The following is an 18,011-nucleotide window of genomic DNA, read 5'->3' on the forward strand; positions in this document are numbered from 1 at the left end:
GAAAATAATACGAAAGCATTTTATAGCTACATAAGATGCAGAACGAATAAAGACATGCAAATTGATAAGCTGTGTGTGGATTCTAAAATGTATTTTCTGACACCACAGATTATAGATACATTTACAAAATCTTATGAAAAACAATTTGTAACATGATGTTCTATAACAATATATTAACAGTATGAATGAAAATTTGTTCCGTGATGTAATTTATATAGATTTAACTTCAGCATTTGATAGGTTCATACACAAAACATTGATCAATAAATTAGAGCAACCAGGTATTGCTGTACTCTTGATAAGATGGATAGCTTCATGGCTTACAAATAGGACATAGCAAGTATCATACAGCAACTAGATAGGTGAAATCCTTGGTTATTTGTCAAGGTGTCCCACAGGGCTCTGTCCTAGGCCCTTACTTGTTTAGATTGTATCTTTCAGATCTATCTTTTTCACATGAGGTGTTCTACAGTCTGCATGCAGATTACTTGAAATTGGTTAAACTGATTACATGTGTTACAGACAGGGCATGTCTGCTTAAAAACTTGGCTAAATTGATCATTTGAGCACAGGAGAATAACATGGTTATAAATACATCAATAACTAAGTATATGCAATTTGGGGGGACATAAATTGAAAGGGGAACATTTAATACAGCACACAAAAATTGAAACTCTAGATTCATTTAAGGACCTGGTTATATGAGTAGATCCAGCTTTGAGTTTTTTAATCATATTAATTATCAATAGTTATAGAACTATAGATTATATAAAAAGATTTACAAATTCTAGTAAATCAGAAATTATAAAGTCATTGATTATTAGATATATTAGGCCCAAACTTGAGTATGGAATAACAATATGGAAACTTGATAGGAAAACAAGCATGAGTAAACTGGAAAGAGTACAGTGGAAATACATGAAGGGCAACCATGGATGTGAAAATGTAAGTTATTATGAAAGACTAAAATATCTGAACTTGTACAGTGTCTCATGTAGATACTTAACAGGAGACCTCATTCAGGTATATAGGGCATTTAGAAGCAGTTACTTCTGGGAATGCTTGGGGTTATCAAAAAGAAGTGGTGAATCATCAGACAACTTATGTAGTAGGTTGTGTAGGAATGAGAAGTGCAGTAATTGGTTCTCTGAGAGAGCAGCTGATACATGGAATAGACTACCAAATTACATTAAAGTAAGCACTACTTTAGATATTTTTAAGAACAGCATAGACAATTATTATGGGAACAACTGTTTTGGTATATTGGCAAGCTAGAAAGACATTAATGCTCGTGCTTGAATTATTTGTATGCTATGTATGTAGATGTTGCCCAGGACCTTGTGACTAGTCATGTTCTGTTCAGCGCAAATGCTACATATCATTAGAACAAATCAAATTATCTTATCTCATAGGCCAAGCTAGTTCAAAATAAGCTGCTTACCTTTTCAGATAATGAGGCCTTTTAATACTTTAATTAAGACACAGTAAGCAGTATATATTTGGGATATGATATAAAAATATACTGCATTTATCAAAAAACAAACATAATTAGAAGTACATTTAAATAAGCATTCTGATTTTCAATATGGCCAATTTACAAGAAAACTGAAGAAGCACACAGAAGTTCTATAGTTAGGCAAAAATTACTGGGTAATGAAACTGAAAGAAATGTTTAAAAGCCACACAAACTAAAGAATAATACAGTGAACAGGTTAACAGTGCTGTATATGGCTCAAATTCCAATTCTAATTCTTCAGGCAAACTTATAAACTGTGTTAACACAAGACAACATTAGCAGTGTAATATAAATTAGTTATTGCAGAGGTACTTAGTGGTATTCAGTTTTTCTTCTTATGTAAACTGTGTCAGGTGCTGCTGCTGCCATGACTGGCATGACCTCCAGTGAATCAGCGCTCAAGGCACATACGTTCTCCTAGTACATTCTATTATGGCTATGTTGTGAAGGACTCCATTTTGAAATGTGATGCATTAGTGTTAATTATTTCAGATTATGCTGTGCTTCAGACATAAAAGCCTTATCCACTGACTTTTGAAACAATGCCCAGACCCATGTAGTCATGTCTAAAAATGATTGTCTTAAGAGTTTTCCAATAAGCTGCTTGTCTCTCAACAAATCAGAAAATAGGGTCTGTTACTCCACAGATTGTCAGTGGGTCTTAACTTCCAAGTCACTGGAGCCCATTTTCAAACCTCATTGTGCTACAGTCAGTCATCAGAATGTATTAGCATGCTTTTCTCATTGTCTGTACTCTTTTTGAAGACTCGTAGGGGGCTGGGTTTGTCTGCTGCAGGAGTTTTTGTGTCTGGTAGTTGTACATCCTGTGTGGACTGTTGTGTATACTGTTGGTAGGCAGGAGAGAAGTTATGAATTGCATCTTGTACCATATCGTTAGGATTCATGGTCTCTTTCAGGCCACTGGAGATGCTCTGCATTGGAGCACAGGTAACTAGAAATAAAAACACAAGATAAAAATCAGTCATAAAGCATTTGAAATATTCACATGATCTGCTTGAGTTCTAACACAGCAATTCTTGGCTATTTGAAGCTTCCCATGTGGAAAAAATCCTGCTGCATGATTGCAAGGAAAAAACTTCTCAATCACAACTAATCAAGAAAAACATTCATCTAACACCACTGCACAGATTGCATTAAACATTTTTGCCAGGGGGAAGTTACACTGCACCCCCACATGGGAGTCAAATGATCTCTACTACCAGACTCCATAGTTGCACAAAAGAGGTAAAAGGCGAAAACTCCTAAACACTGTGCACACTGGTCTTGTACAAATACCAGTTCTGCACTACCTAAGAGATTATGTATTATTTATTATGTATGAGATTAAGTATGTATTATGTGAAGTGAAGTGAATTATATCCATTTGTGTTTATGTAGGCAGAAACTAACCTGCTAGTGGTTTATCAAATGTAGAGAACCTGCTGTTTGAAAGCTGGAAAAAAGTGAAAACATATTTTCATCTTCAGTATTACATTTTATTGCATTGCTGGGAACTTTTTTGTGTTTTCTATTGAATATATTCTTACTTGATCTATTGCCTGAAAGTGTATCAATTGTTCTTGTCCTCAGTATCCTGAATTTCTGTTTTCCTGCTTTGTGAATTATTGCCTTGTGTATGTCTACACTGTGCTGTTGTTAACTACTGTTGTTCTGCATTACTTTATGCATAGGTGTAAACACTGCTGTGTTCTTAGCTAGCTATGTGTGTAAGACACTCATACAATGGAAATTAATGCTAGGTATACTGCCTCTGCCTACCTGTATTACTTTTTTTCTCTCTACCCAGGGTATTTCTGTCTCTTGCTCTTTTCCTGAATTACTTGCTCATAACTAATCCCCCTCCTCTCTGTTTTATAGCCCTAGTGGATTTTTCCCTGCGGTTTTCTCTTGGCCACAGTACAGGCAACACAGGTTTGAGGACCTTAACAGATACCCTGCAACTCTAACCATCGGTCCAGAAGCCACCATTTTAAGCTTAAAATAATACCACTGAAGTATGTGTTCCAGTAAATAACTACTACATAAGCTAATCTTTTAATTAATGCTAGACTTTATAAGCACAACAAGAATATACAGTGTTTTATTTTTGCTAGTCGACACAAAAAGCAGACACCAGCAGCTCCTATCCTTTCTCTTTCGTTACCCACTATCCTCATATTGTTTCTGTGTATATTCTCCTGTTCTATACTTTACCCTTCCCTGAATTCATTTCTAGCCTCACTCATAACTGCCTTTCCTAGTGCAGCTGCCCTATTTTACTGTCTTCAGACTCTTATATTAATGTTTTGTTTTTTTTTATTTTTTTTGCCCTGCTTTTAGCTGGTAGTAATTCCTCTCTCTCCCCCTCCAAAGCCCCTCTCTATTGTAGCTTATTTTTACCATACAGCACTGGGTTTGCTTCAAGTAAATCTACTTGTGTAGCTTGAGGCCAGTGTCCTTTTGTAAGCTTACTTCTGCTCATATTTTATTTCTTTTTATTTTATTTCTGGTGACTATACCTTTATAAACTTTATATCCTTGTCTCTCAAGCTAGTTTTTCACTATCTTTTTCTGATTGTTTCTATGACTTCATCTTGACCAGGGTGCTAGCCCCACTCCGTTCACCCTTGCTATGCTTGGGCTCACTTCGATCCCCTACCCTACCCCCATTCCCACCCACCACATTACAATTACCTTTATACCTAACTATCCCTCCCCTTCCTGTCCCACTAGCCACTACAATTCCACTTCCTGCCTACTTCCACAACCACCTTACTAATCTGTCAGTCTTGTCAATACCACGTCCTCTATACCACTGTCTCTACCTACTCTATCTGACCATATTTTATTCCAACATGTATTATTTTCTAATATCTTCTACACTACTCCTTATTCTCTTTATCTCCACCTCTTACCACTCCAATCTCTCTGACCCACTCCTATGTTCACCAACTTCTCACAAATACAACATATGTCCAACTACTTCATCTTTTACTATCTCCCCTAATCTCTTTACTACCTCTACCTCAAGACTATATAAACTATCCATACTACAGGTTTTTAAACCTTCCCACAAAGCTAAGTCAAAACTATACAAACTCCATCTAACATCTACTACACACTCTCTCCTCACTAAAAACCTACTTTGTTCTGGAGATATCCATCCCAAACCCGGCCCCTCTTCTCTCCCCAAAACTACCTCTACACTGCCTCCATCTTACTCCTCTAACAGTCACCAACCTCAGTCACAACAATCATCTCCATCCAAATACTTAACTATTTACTCATTGAATATTCAGAGTCTAGCAAATAAAGTCACTGAGCTGCACTCATGGATAGCTCTCAATAACCCTCACATCCTCTCCCTATCTGAAACCTGGCTCAAGCCACAAATCTCAAATAGTGAAATACTCCCACCAGGTTATAATATCTTCTGATCTGATAAACCTGTAAAAAAGTGGTGGTGTGGCCATTCTTTACTCAAACAACCTTAACCTCTCACCATACCCTTCCCCAATACCTGACTTCCTCCCAGCTGAAATCATCATCCTTAACTGCCATTTGAATCCCCACAAAAAACTTGCAATTGCCTCTATCTACCTTCCTCCTGGTAACAATCTGTCCATTCTTGAAAACATCCTATCCTGGTTCTCCCACAACATACCATATGAGACACTTATCCTTGGTGATGTCAACATTGATTGGTCCAAACTCACAACTGACTCCCCCCAACTCAGTATCCACCTACACGGCTTCCACCAAATTATAACATCTCCCACTCGTTTCCATAAAAATTCCACTTCCAGCTCCATCATAGACTGGAACCTTAACAATTCCCCCCACCAATACCACAATCTCACCACCTTACCTGACTCCCTCAGTGATCATCTCCCTACCACCATCTTAAGACACTGCTCCCATATTCCTAAACCCCACCTTATCAAAGACTGTCGAAAACTATCGACTTTCAATTCATGCCAATTTAACTCTATTCTCCACAACATAGATTGGTCCATTCTGAAACACCTCCCCCTAAACGATGCTGTAAGCAATAGCATCTTTATGAATACTCTAAACTCATTAGCTCCCTCTAGGAAGATCAGAGTAAAATCAAATCATGCTCCCTGGCTCTCCAAAGAGACTAGGTCCCTTATGAAACAAAGAGATTGTACTTGGAAAACCTGGACTAAAACTAAACAACCACCTTTTCTTAAAAAATACAGGCAACTGAGGAACCTTGCAAAAAAACATACAACTAATGACAAAAAGTTATACTATAGCTTTGCTCAGCTTAAAAACAAATCCAATCCTCGAAAATTTTGGTTAACTCTCAACAACATCCTCTATCCTGGAAAGCACTCTAATCCCTCCCCATACCCTAACTCTTCCTCTCACTCAGGAAACAGCTACCCTCCTGAATAAACACTTTATCACTTCCATCCAAAATCTGGTAACCTCTAAGCTAAACTCTACTTCAACACCCACTCCTCCAAGCCCCACTAACACAACTTTGTTTTCTTTTGAGCCAGTTCCCATTACTTACATCAAATCTCTGCTACTCAAGCTATAACCTTGTTCTCCTTCCACTGACAATCTATCTTCTACATTCCTCAAACTTGCTGCTGACTCAGTTGCCTATCCTATATCTATACTAATTAATTGATCTATACTGGAATCAACTGTCCCCACCCTTTGGAAATCGTTCTTCACTATCCCTCTTCATAAAGGTGGAAACTCCACTGACCCCTCAAACTACCGACCCATTGCCATTCTGTCCCCACTCTCCAAGATATTAGAAAAATGTATTCACTCACAGCTTCTCAATCACCTCCTCACACATCACTTACTTACCCCTACCCAACATGGATTTCGTCCTCACCACAGCGCCACCACTGCCCTCCTCTCCTTCACTCATATCATTGCAGAGGCCCTAGACAACAATAAACTAATTTTCTGTCTCTTCCTAGAGCTCTCCAAAGCCTTTGATACTGTCTCTCATCCTCTACTACTATCCAAACTCGCAAATCTCCACCTATCTCCTTCCACACTTGGCTGGTTTAATAGTTACCTATCTGGCAGGGAACAATCTGTAAAATGGCTCTCATCCTCCTCACCTTTCCTTCCCATCTCCAGTGGTATTCCCCAAGGCTCCATCTTGGGACCCCTTTTGTTTAACATCTTCACCAATGATCTTTACACCTCATGCAAAGAATCCTCCCTTATTCAGTATGCCGACGATTCCATACTTATATCCATCTCAAATAACATTCCTGAGCTACACTCCCTGACCCAACAGGCCTACTATCCACTGATCAATGGCTCTCTCACAACTTAATGATCCTAAATCCCAAAAAGACCAAACTCCTACTTTTCCTTCCCCATTCTCTTTCTCATCACAAAACCTCCTTTTTTATTACATCTTCTAACAATACAACTATCCAATCTGACACCCACACAAAGCTCCTAGGGGTCATTATTGATGACAAACTAAAGTTCAACCTACGCATACTCCAATGTATAAAAAAAAAACAGAAACTAGGTCTGCTATATCAAAACAAAAAATTCCTAACCCCTGAATCTAGACTTACCCTGGGATAGGCACTCCTCCTCCTCTCCCTCTTATACACCACCCCAGTTCTTACCAATATCCAGGCCTCCACTCTAAACAAACTCCAACAGACTTACCATAAAATAGCCAGATTCATTACTAACTCACTCCCCATACAACTCACACCACTGCATTTCTTTAAACTCTCTTCAATGGCTTGAACTTCCCCAATTTCTGCTATCTTATCAATTTTATATGCTACACTCTATTCTTTATAAACCCTTCTTCTGTCTATCTCTACCTTAGTCTCCATCTACACCCCATCCCGGACCCTCCATACTTCTAACCAACAATTACTTGATATCTACCACCCAAAAAGGTCAGTAGGCAAACTACTCTACAAACACTCCCTTGCCCATGCTTGGAACAAACTTTCCCTTGACTTACGTTCAATCTCCCACACCTCACACTTTAAAAATGAACTAAAAGTTTATTTTCTCAATTCCAGAACCTGCCCTTGTCATGACCCTACCTAGTCTTCCTTCCCTTTATGTACCCTCAAAAGGACCATACTTAGTACCTCATTACACCTCTCTCTCCAATGTGTCTACTATGCATTTGCATAATTTTATACAAACAAAAAATTGCTATTGTTGACCTATTGAACTATATCAATGTAAAATTGTTACTTAGCTTCTTTTTAATGCAACTTTAACTTTAAGCATGTAACCCAACATATGTGAATCTTTTTGCTATAACTGCTATTATATCAATGTTGTTTAAAATTGTTGTTTGCCTTTTCGGCTTTTCCCAGTTAGGGGTCGCCACAGCAGAACTCCGGTCCGCTAATGATTGGCAGTCAATTTTTATGGTGCAGAGTTGCCAACCCGATGCCCAACCTTCAGCGAAGGCACACCCATTCACGCATGTCTTTCAGAGACCACTCGACCGAGGGGAGGACATACAGACTCCACACAGAAGGCACTCCAGCCAAGAATTGAACAGGAGAAACTCTTGCTGTGAGGTAACAACGCTATCGCTGTACCACCGCGGATAATTGTACTTGTTTAAAATGTACTACTGGAGCTTTTCTCCTCGTGTCTCCACTGAAAATGGTCCGCAAGCCCAGCTGGACAAACCCGGTTAACAAATGTCAATAAATAAATAAATAATGATATCTCATTCACATTGAATATATCTGTAGTAACTTCATCTCCATTGATAAAACCTGCTGCATATACTGCACATGCATTTTACAATACTAGTATGATTGTATTTTATTTGTATAATTAAGCTGTATTTCACAGATTTTTGTTTGAATATGAGGTATTTTTGTATGACCTGTTTTTGACTAGTTTGACCTGCCATTTGTATTATATTTTCTCTTACAGGGCTGGCCTGGAAAATGTCCATCTGGCACAGTGCTATACATGAGAAAGCACATTTTTAAATAAATAAACAAACAAATAACTAAATAGGTACACATAGCAAACATCAGTAGGTGGCTATATCAGTTAAATAATATGATGGTCAATTGCTTGAGTAACAACAGTTGGCTAAAATAAACATTCACCGAAGAACATTACAATGGTTAACATTTGTCCTTGCCCTGAGAAACAGTGACTTCAAAGTCAGATACATTAAGTATATGACTGTAGGAGCAGGTAAGGCTTGCCCCGGAGGAAAGGATGGCATTTTATAAAAGAAGTCAGGCATTTTGTTTGCATATGATTCTCTTTCTTGCTGAAATGGCATTTGATAGAGTGCCAGGGATTCTGAGAAAGCTTTGATTTTATGTTACAAGGCATTTGCCTTAAACCTTATGCATGATAAGGTGCTGAATTTTCCCATACTAATGACTTATTTGGACAGAAATAGCTGATTTATTACTGATGCAATGCATACACTACACAGAATTATTTCTGTGGTTTATGCACACCATTTGAAATTATGAAATAGCACAGAACATTCTTGTTTGTTGGCATACCTGTTGATAGGCACATCAGTTAGAAAAGCTGATACCTTATAATGATAACAGAAATATATTACCAGAGGTAACAAGTTACCCAGAATGTTCAGACCATGTTCTCTAGAAGAAGGGCTGAGTGAGATAAAAGTCTGGTGTCTGTTTGCTGTATAACATCTGTTTTTATTAACAAAGATTGTATCACCCAGTCATTTTATTTCTGTTTTATTCAGAGCTTATTTTAAATATTAACTGCACATTTCAAATGTAATTTCTAAAAGGGATTTGGAAGCAAATGTGCTGGTTAACATTAACTCCAGTATCAGACACTGATGTTCTGTTCATTGTTCATTTCCCAGTTCCTGTTGAGATATAATTTCATAGGTAAGCTATATGAGGTGTACATGAGTATTGAAAAATGTTGAAAGAAAATTTTAACTCTTTCATTTATAGCCAGATTGCCAGTAGATGAATTTGAGCCAAGTGCTCAATGTGACCAGAAATAAACTTGACTGGAAATTTTAGAAACTGCAACCATTTTTTCATTTAATTTATTTATATTTACATTTATATATTTTGATGCCCAGCTGCCTAATTTGGTTAAGGCACATTTTCAGTGGAAGCTTGGGAGTACTGTCCAGTTAAGTGACACAGTAAGCAAATGATGACTGAGGGAGCTGACCCCAGGACTGCAGGATAAAGTGTACTAGGGGCTCACTGTCAGACTTGCCATCACAGTGGAACACACTCTTTCAGAATACCTGTTACATCAAATGTCATAAAATAAACGAGATATTGAAAACAATTATATAAATGTGTACCTTAAAAAAAAATGGATGTTTGAATCTTCTGCAGGTCTGATTGTACAAAAACCTTTCGGAGCAAAACTTACTTAAGAATTTCTATAATAAAAATACCATAAAAGCCAATAAATGTATAAAAGTGGTTGAACATGCCCAAAAGTTACTAATAACCTGTAGAAAGGCACCGGAAACCAGCTGGTCCACTCAACAGAAGTTTAATCCAAAATGTACATGAACACAATGGTTTAAAGGCACAAAGCACATCAAGCGCATAAACATTGTAAAAACAGTTCCCCTTATGTTTTCGTCTTACAAACTTCATCAGATAAGCATGTACTGTCCCCAAAGCCATGTTAAATACATTTTCAAATGGAAATTAACCAATAAGAAGCATTGATCAATTAAACAATTAACAATGAAGGTTCCATTTAAATGAATTAAAATACAGAATGTATGAGATGAATTAAATAAAACCTGTAACATGAAATCAATCAAAATGATCAAAATTAAACCACTGGTTTCCAATGCCTTTCTACAGGTTAATACCATAAAAGTAATCACATACATGTCTATGTTCAAGAGCAGGTAATGCACATTTGATTTTATTTTAATTTTGATTCTGCAAAATACACATCATTTTTATAATGTTAGGAACTCCGAGTGAAAACTATTTATATAAAGGTTTATTTCTATCATGTTACAAGAAGTCCACATTTTTGAATCATACTTCTTCATTTGGATTCTGGCAACATCAGCAGAAGGACAGTGATTGATTCTTACTCCTTGTATGATCACGAGTCGGTATTACAGAAACACTTTATTAAAGATGTCCTGCAAAAATCAGTGTACTATCTCAAGAATCAGAACTTTGAGCCATACTAAAATGCGAACTCCAACCCTTCGAATGCCGAAGACTGACAATACCAAACATCAGAACTTGTCCCATTCCGAGACCCATGTTAGCACTTGTTCCTTGGTCTGGAGTGGTACAGCATTTCAGGACTCAAGCTATTTGTGAGATTGTTTTTTGGCATGTCAAATTTTGGAGGTCCATTGCGGTTATTGTTCTAATTCTCAATTTTTATAGTAATAAAACAAAAAGGAAGCATACTAGAAAATTATGTTTGAATTATTGGTACTCCTTAACAATAGCAATGTCGTGTCAAAGAATGCAGATGTCATTTTTTTAAGATTATTGATGAACTAGTTAATTTTACATTATGAGTGACAACAATAAACATGCATTTACTATAGGAGAACATTTACATATGGTGAAATTATAAAACATACCTACAATACCTTTTGAAAGATAATTTAAAAAAAATAAAAATTTATGCTACAATTAGCAAATACTAGCTCAGTACAAGGGTATTATTTAATAGCCTGATATTAGATTTTAAGCAGATCTGTATGAGACTTTGTCTGCAACCTCCACTTACTTATCAAAATATAATTTTGATTTTCAGACAAGGTGTGCTGGCATTAAATATACTGACCAAAAAGCTTTTCACTTGCCTTTGTTATAATGAATACTCAGATTAATTGTACGATATTTTTTCTTCTTTATAACAGATGACTCACAAAATGCTGAACTATTTCATTAACTGCACAAACAGTCTAAAACAGTAAAAACACACTAAAGCAGTGATTTTGTTGGGGGGCAAGATCTCTTGCATCACCCTACTACTTATATTTTGAGACTGCAAACAGTAGTAAAAATGGAAAACTTCCCAATCTCCGCAGTCCAAATGGCAAATGATCTTGCACCAAAAGCAGCAGTTCAAAGAAATGTGAATCAGCCAATATATTTGCTGAGTCACATTTTGACAAATGATGGTTTGATATAACATGATGAAACTGAATGTGTGCATGTGAGCAAATACACACACACACACACACACACACACACACACACACACACACACACACACACACACACATATCTATCTATATCTATCTAGCTATATATATATATATATATATATATATATATATATATATATATACCAAATATGGTCAGATCTAGTTTTAGCTGACACAATTTGGTTGCCTAAGCAGATGGTCAACAGATTGCAAGATCTGACAATTCCCGAGGTTGGGGAATATACTTTTTCCATAATATTCTGCAATCTTGGAGATGGTATTTGTAGATCAATAAGTGTGTGTATATACCTTTAAGAAGCTATCTAAGGGCTTGCATTAGAGTATAAATACTGAGCATGTGCGAGCCTGACTGTCATTTTGTACTTAGCTGTTTTGATGTGAACATGTATGTATGTAAGCTCTGTTTGCTAACTAGTTTGTTCATATTTAATGATGCCATCCATCATGATGTGTTTTCATATGTTAAAGCATCTGAATTAAACCCCAAGCCATCTTCTTTGTAATAGAGACAAACGAGCTGCATGGTGTCAAAAGCATCATGTCTAAAGGATGTGGTACCTGAAACAGCTTGTCTAAAGAGCCTGCAGTCAGAACTAACATACTAAGGGGCATGAAGTTTAAAACGGCTTGGCAAAAATGATTTATTTTTTAGAGTTCATTGTGTATTTGGATGTTGTTACAAGCTCACAGCACAGTTTGTTTTATAGTTACAAGGGGCATATTTTCAGTGTGTTTGTGCATATTTTGTGGGTATGGCAGACGGATTTCAAAACCCTGTGCACTTGTATTTGACAGCAATATTGCTAAGAACTGGGAAGTGTTTGAGCAAGAGTACAACATTTTCATACAGGCTGTACTTTCTGATAAAGATGACAGTACAAAGACATTTATTCTGCTTAATTTAGCTGGGTCAAAAGCTATAGAAAGGGAGGGCTTATTTGTGTATGCACCTGCTATTTATGTTGGAGCGGGGGAACCATCATATTGCTGTACAGGATGAGTCAAAGAAAGACCCAGAGTGCTTAAAATGTAAATTTAGAGAAATGTGTAACCCCCAGACAAATGTTACAATGGAAAGGCATATAATTGCAATTCAAAAGGAATAGTGTACTTAGTGATATGTGAAACCTGTTGCAGTTTTATGCTGGAAAAACAGAGAGGATTTTAAGGAAGAGAGTATATGAGCATATGTATGATGTGTCTAGGGCTAAATAATCTAATGCATTATACAAGCATTTTAGACTATGCATAGATATGAAAACAACATTTTTTGTATTAGAGCAGGTGGCCATTGACCCCCGGGGAGTCTGCTGGGAAGCTAATCTAGAGTATAAGGAGCTCTTCTGGCAGCTTAAGTTGGATTCAGAAAGGACCCCGGGTTTAAATGACCAAATTAGCATTAATAGTGTATTGAAATTTACAGCAGCCAAACTATAACATGGGACATTTATATTTTTATACACTTTTATATATTTTTATCTACTACATCTTTTGACAATTTTACACAATGATGTTGATGGCTAAGGTTCAGTTTTTTAAACATTTTTGATTTAGTAGTTTTTTTACACAACCTTGGCTTTTAGTGACACATTAAGCACAATTATTTACGATTGTGTATCAATTAGACGACATCAGGATTATTCATGATTCTAAGTTTTTAAATGAATGAAACTTTTCATGATAGAAATATATACATTTTTAGAGTTGATTGTATAGTGTCTTAATCTTTTAAATTTTAATGGCTTTGGTTAATTGGTTGATTATTGTTAATTTCTTGATTGATGCTAGTATTTAAAGCTCACAGCCATTTTTAGAATTTGTTCTGATGAAGCCTGGTGGTTCCGGGTGAAAGCGTTTAACCTTGAGATTTATTGGTGAAATTGTTTCACTCTGTGTGCTATTTTCTATCACTGGACTTGCAATTAAAGTTTTGGCTCTGCAGTCCTGCCTGGTCTTGAAGTTCATTTTTTCTGGTACAATGGAAAGGCACTTATTTTACACGAGGGGTCAAAGCCTGGTGAAACTTTTGCAGCATATATATCTGACCTGAGAAATAAAGGTAAAACCTGCAGATTTGGTGACTTAAGGGATGAGCTGATAAAGGACAGACTTGTGTGTGGTATAAAAGATGATGCTGTGAGAAAGATTTTGTTTTGTGACACTGATTTAACTTTGAATAAGGCCATTGATATTTGTCAGATATACAAGCTTACAGAAAAGCACACACATACTAGAAGGTACAGTGATAAAGCTCATGTGGATAGTATGCAGCACATTATTAAAAGAAACAGGTTCAAGCACATTGCAGCTATGGGGTTTCCCAGGGACTGCTGCAGGTCTCCCCAGAATTTACTAGCACATTCCAGACTTTGCACAGCCTCAGTGAAGCATAAGAGTAAGTCAGCAAACTCAAAGCATGGGCCCCCGCCCACTTTCATTGCCAACTGTCATAACTGTGGTGGTAATGAAAAATCTAAAAGGGAAAAGTGTTTAGCTTTTGGTCAACAATGCCAGAAATATAATAAGTGGAATCACTACAAAAAAATTTTGCAAATCGAAAGAATGTGGGTACTTTTATTAAAAGGAAATATTTTAAGAAATGAGGTGATCAGTTAGACTGTGAGAAACCTACTCTTTATGTTGATGGTGTGTCAGTGCTTCATGAAATGGTTAATGCAGTTGATTTAAGGGCAAAGAATGAAGTATTTTGTACTGCTCGGATAAATGGAAAACCCACAGAGCTCAAAGATGACATAGATTCCAAGTGCAATGTTATGTCTGCAGAAACATTTGCCAGAGTATGTAAAGGTGAAAGGCTTGTTTTGGTAAGGTGTGTGAATCTTGTTGTTTATGGAGATGAAGAAATTCAAACTGAAGGTTCAGTAGTGCTTTCATGTTACTACCTCCAGAGTAGAAGAAGCTACGACTTATTATTTTATGTGGTCAACAGGCATGTTCAGTCATTATTAGGGCTCAAAGACTCTCTGAAAATGTGTCTGCTTTCATTTAACAAGGATGTCTATCATGTTAGCTTAAAAGGCCACTACTCTAATTTTGCTCAGTACATTTTTTCTACATATGCAGATCTATTCCAAGGCAAACTAGGCAAACTTTCAGTTGTGTACTCCATGAAGTTAGACCCAGAGGTCAGTCCAGTTATGAGACTAGCACGTAAAGTTCCAATAGCCATGCAGACCAGACTCAAGGCTGAGTTAGATAAGATGATGCAACAAGGTGTCATTTGTCCAGTAGAAACTCCAACAGAATGGGTATCTTCCATGGTTGTAGCTCATAAGAAAAGCTCAGATGACATCAGAATATGCATTGACCCATGAGATTTGAACAAAGGGCTAAAATGACCTCATAATCCAATGCACACAGTGGAAGAAGTTGCAGCCTTGATGCCAAATGCCACTATTTTTTCTGTCTTACATGCAAAGAATTCATTTTGGAAAATTCAGCTTGACAAAAAATCCTCATTGCTCACTACTTTCAGTACTCTGTTTGGCAGGTACAGATTTTTGAGAATGCCATTTGGGATAAATTCTGCAAGTGAAATCTTTCAGAGTGCAATGGAGCAAATTTTTTCTGGGTATCCTTATACAATCTTAGTAGACGACTATACCGATAGGAGGTTCTGATGAAGCAGAACATGATAGAAACCTCAGAAAAGTTCTAGAAAGGGCACCTCAAGTGAATCTTAAGCTCAATGCATACAAATACAAATTCAGGCTACAAGTAGTTCCTTATGCTAGTGATTTATTCACAAGTACAGGTCTATGACCAGACCCTTCAAAGCAAACAGCCATTCTTGAGATGCCAGCTCCAGACAATGTTCAAGCCCTGCAATGTTTTCTTGGCATGTCAACTACATAGGAAAGTTTATTCCAGACTTAAGCCAACTCTCAGTACCACTCAAAGAGCTGACACATAAAGATGTATCCTGGATTTGGTCACAGCAACACCAAAAAGTATTTGATGTCCTGAAACAGAGAATTGCCAGTCCGCTAATGCTCAGATACTTTGATGTTCACAAACCAGTTACACTTTCCTGTGATGTTTCAAAATTTGGACTTTGTGCAGTTATTTTACAAGAGGATCTGCCTGCTGCCTATGCATTGAGAACTCTTACCCAAACTGAACAGCAGCATGCCCAGACAGAGAAAGAGCTTTTGGCAATTGTGTTTGCATGTTTGAAATTCCATGATTATGTTTATGGTATACCTATCCAGATTGAAACAGATCACCAACAACTGGTCACTATCCTGAGAAAGCCAATGCATTCAGCTCTAGCTAGACTACAATGTATGATGTTGAGATTGCAAAAGTACCATTTTAATTTTGTCTATAAGAAAGGAAAACTTTATCTTGCTGATACATTATCCAGATCACTCAGAAATACTATTGAACAGAATGGTAATCAAGGTTCTCAATTGCTTGATAATTCTGAAGTTATGGAAGTGAGAAATGTTCTTCCACACATCTTGATGAGTTGAGAGATCACAAAGCCATAGATACAGGTTTACAAAGGCTCAAGTAATTTATCAATCAAGGATGGCCGTCAAAGGAATCTAGTTTACCACAAGAACTGCAACCTTATTTTCCATACAGAGATGAGATTTTGTTTGACAAAGGTATCATAATGAAAGGTCCGAAAGTAATTGTTCCAAAATCCTTGTAACTGGAGTACATTACTATCTTACATTGTGGCCACCGAGGAATAGAATCTACCAAAAGAAGGGTGAGAGAGATAGTATTTTGATCTTCTATGTCACAAGACATTGAGAGAGCTCTTTCTTCTTGTTCAGTATCTAATAGTACAAAGCCTCATCAACAGAAAGAACCACTTCAGCTTAACCAGATTCCAAAAATACCTTGGTCGACAGTAGCCAGTGATATCTTTGAGTGGAATGGTCAACATTATTTGGTATTAGTAGACTCTTACTCCAGTTGGGTCAAGATTGACTTACTTCCTAACCTAGCATCCACTACTGTCATTACTAAGAAGAAACGTCATGCTGCTGTTCATGGAAGTCCACATAAAGTTATTTCTGACAATGGCATGCAGTTTACAAGCCAACAGTTTAAGATATTTGCAGAAGAATGGGACTTTACTCATGTCACAAGTAGTCTAGAGTACACCCAGCCAAATGTTTTGTCAGAACGCGCACTTCAAAGTGCAAAGCAGTTACTTCGCGCACTTCAAAGTGCAAAGCAGTTACTTGACAAGTCAAAACAAGATAACATTGATGTTTTCTTGTCTCTCTTTAATCTCTGAAATATTCCTTGTGATAAACATCTTGGTTCACCTGCTCAGACTTCTGTTGAGACAAACCAGAACCACATTACCACTCAGTAATCAATTGTTCGTTCCATGTGTCAAGAATAAGCAGATTAGTGAAAAACAAGCTGTTGAGGAAATGCCTTTCCCAGAAGTCCTACTATGATAAGACCAAAAATAGCTCAATCCATTGCAAAAAGGAAAGGTGATAGGGATGCAAATATGCAAAGGTTATGATTGGATTGGTGTTATGAAGAATATTGGTCCAGAGCTGAGATTGTACATTACAGAATCAGAAGGAGCAACATTTAGGTGGAATCAGAAGCATTTGAGACCGGTGTCTGAGCCTATACCACAGCAAATAGCCTGTGAGAGAGACTCTTTATCTCAGAGTGAGTTGTCCGGTGTTCCAGTGGACATTCCTGTTCCTATGACAAATCCAGAAGTTCTTGATACGAGTTGTGCACCACCGACTGTCCCTGTTGCTAAATCTAGTCCCAGCTGTTATATCATGAGATATGGTCGAATCTCTAAACCCTGTAGCAGATACCAAGCAACTTGGACATGAATACTGTATTTTGTTTCTAATGCACACACTAATGCATGCTTAGCTCTAGCATTGTTTTGCATGAAGGCCAATCTTTTTAAGATGGAGGATGTAGATCAGTGAGTGTGTGTATACCTTTAAGAAGCTATCCAAGGGCTTGCACTAAAGTATAAATACTGAGCATGTGGGAGCCTGCCATTTTGTAGTTAGCTGTTTTGATGTAAACATGTATGTATGTAAGCTTTGTTTGTTAACTAGTTCGTTCGTACTTAATGACACTGTTATCCATCCTGATGTGTTTCTATATGTTAAAGCATCTGAACGAAACCCCAAGCCTTCTTATTGTTTGTAACAGAGATGAATGAGTGACAGTATTTATAAATAGCAGTGGGTATGTGGGTGTGTGGGAGTTCAGGAAAGCTTGCTCCTAAAAACATTTTGCACACACTGAGGTTAGTGCTTGTAG

At 37.1% G+C, this 18,011-nt stretch overlaps 1 protein-coding gene across 1 annotated transcript in view; it reads right to left on the reverse strand.

The window, feature by feature from the left end:
* Nucleotides 1–1,190: 1,190 nt before the first annotated feature.
* TMEM184A (transmembrane protein 184A) overlaps nt 1,191–18,011 on the reverse strand; it is a 759,325-nt gene continuing 742,504 nt past the window's right edge. The window contains exon 10 of the mRNA XM_044089548.1: nt 1,191–2,468. Coding sequence (XP_043945483.1) covers nt 2,227–2,468 — 242 coding nt within the window. The 3' untranslated portion in view covers nt 1,191–2,226. The remainder of the gene's footprint in view (nt 2,469–18,011) is intronic.

Source organism: Protopterus annectens, chromosome 12.part0 (genome assembly GCF_019279795.1).
Source record: "Protopterus annectens isolate FY-2018-M chromosome 12.part0, PAN1.0, whole genome shotgun sequence".
Classification (NCBI taxonomy): Eukaryota; Metazoa; Chordata; order Ceratodontiformes; family Protopteridae; genus Protopterus; species Protopterus annectens.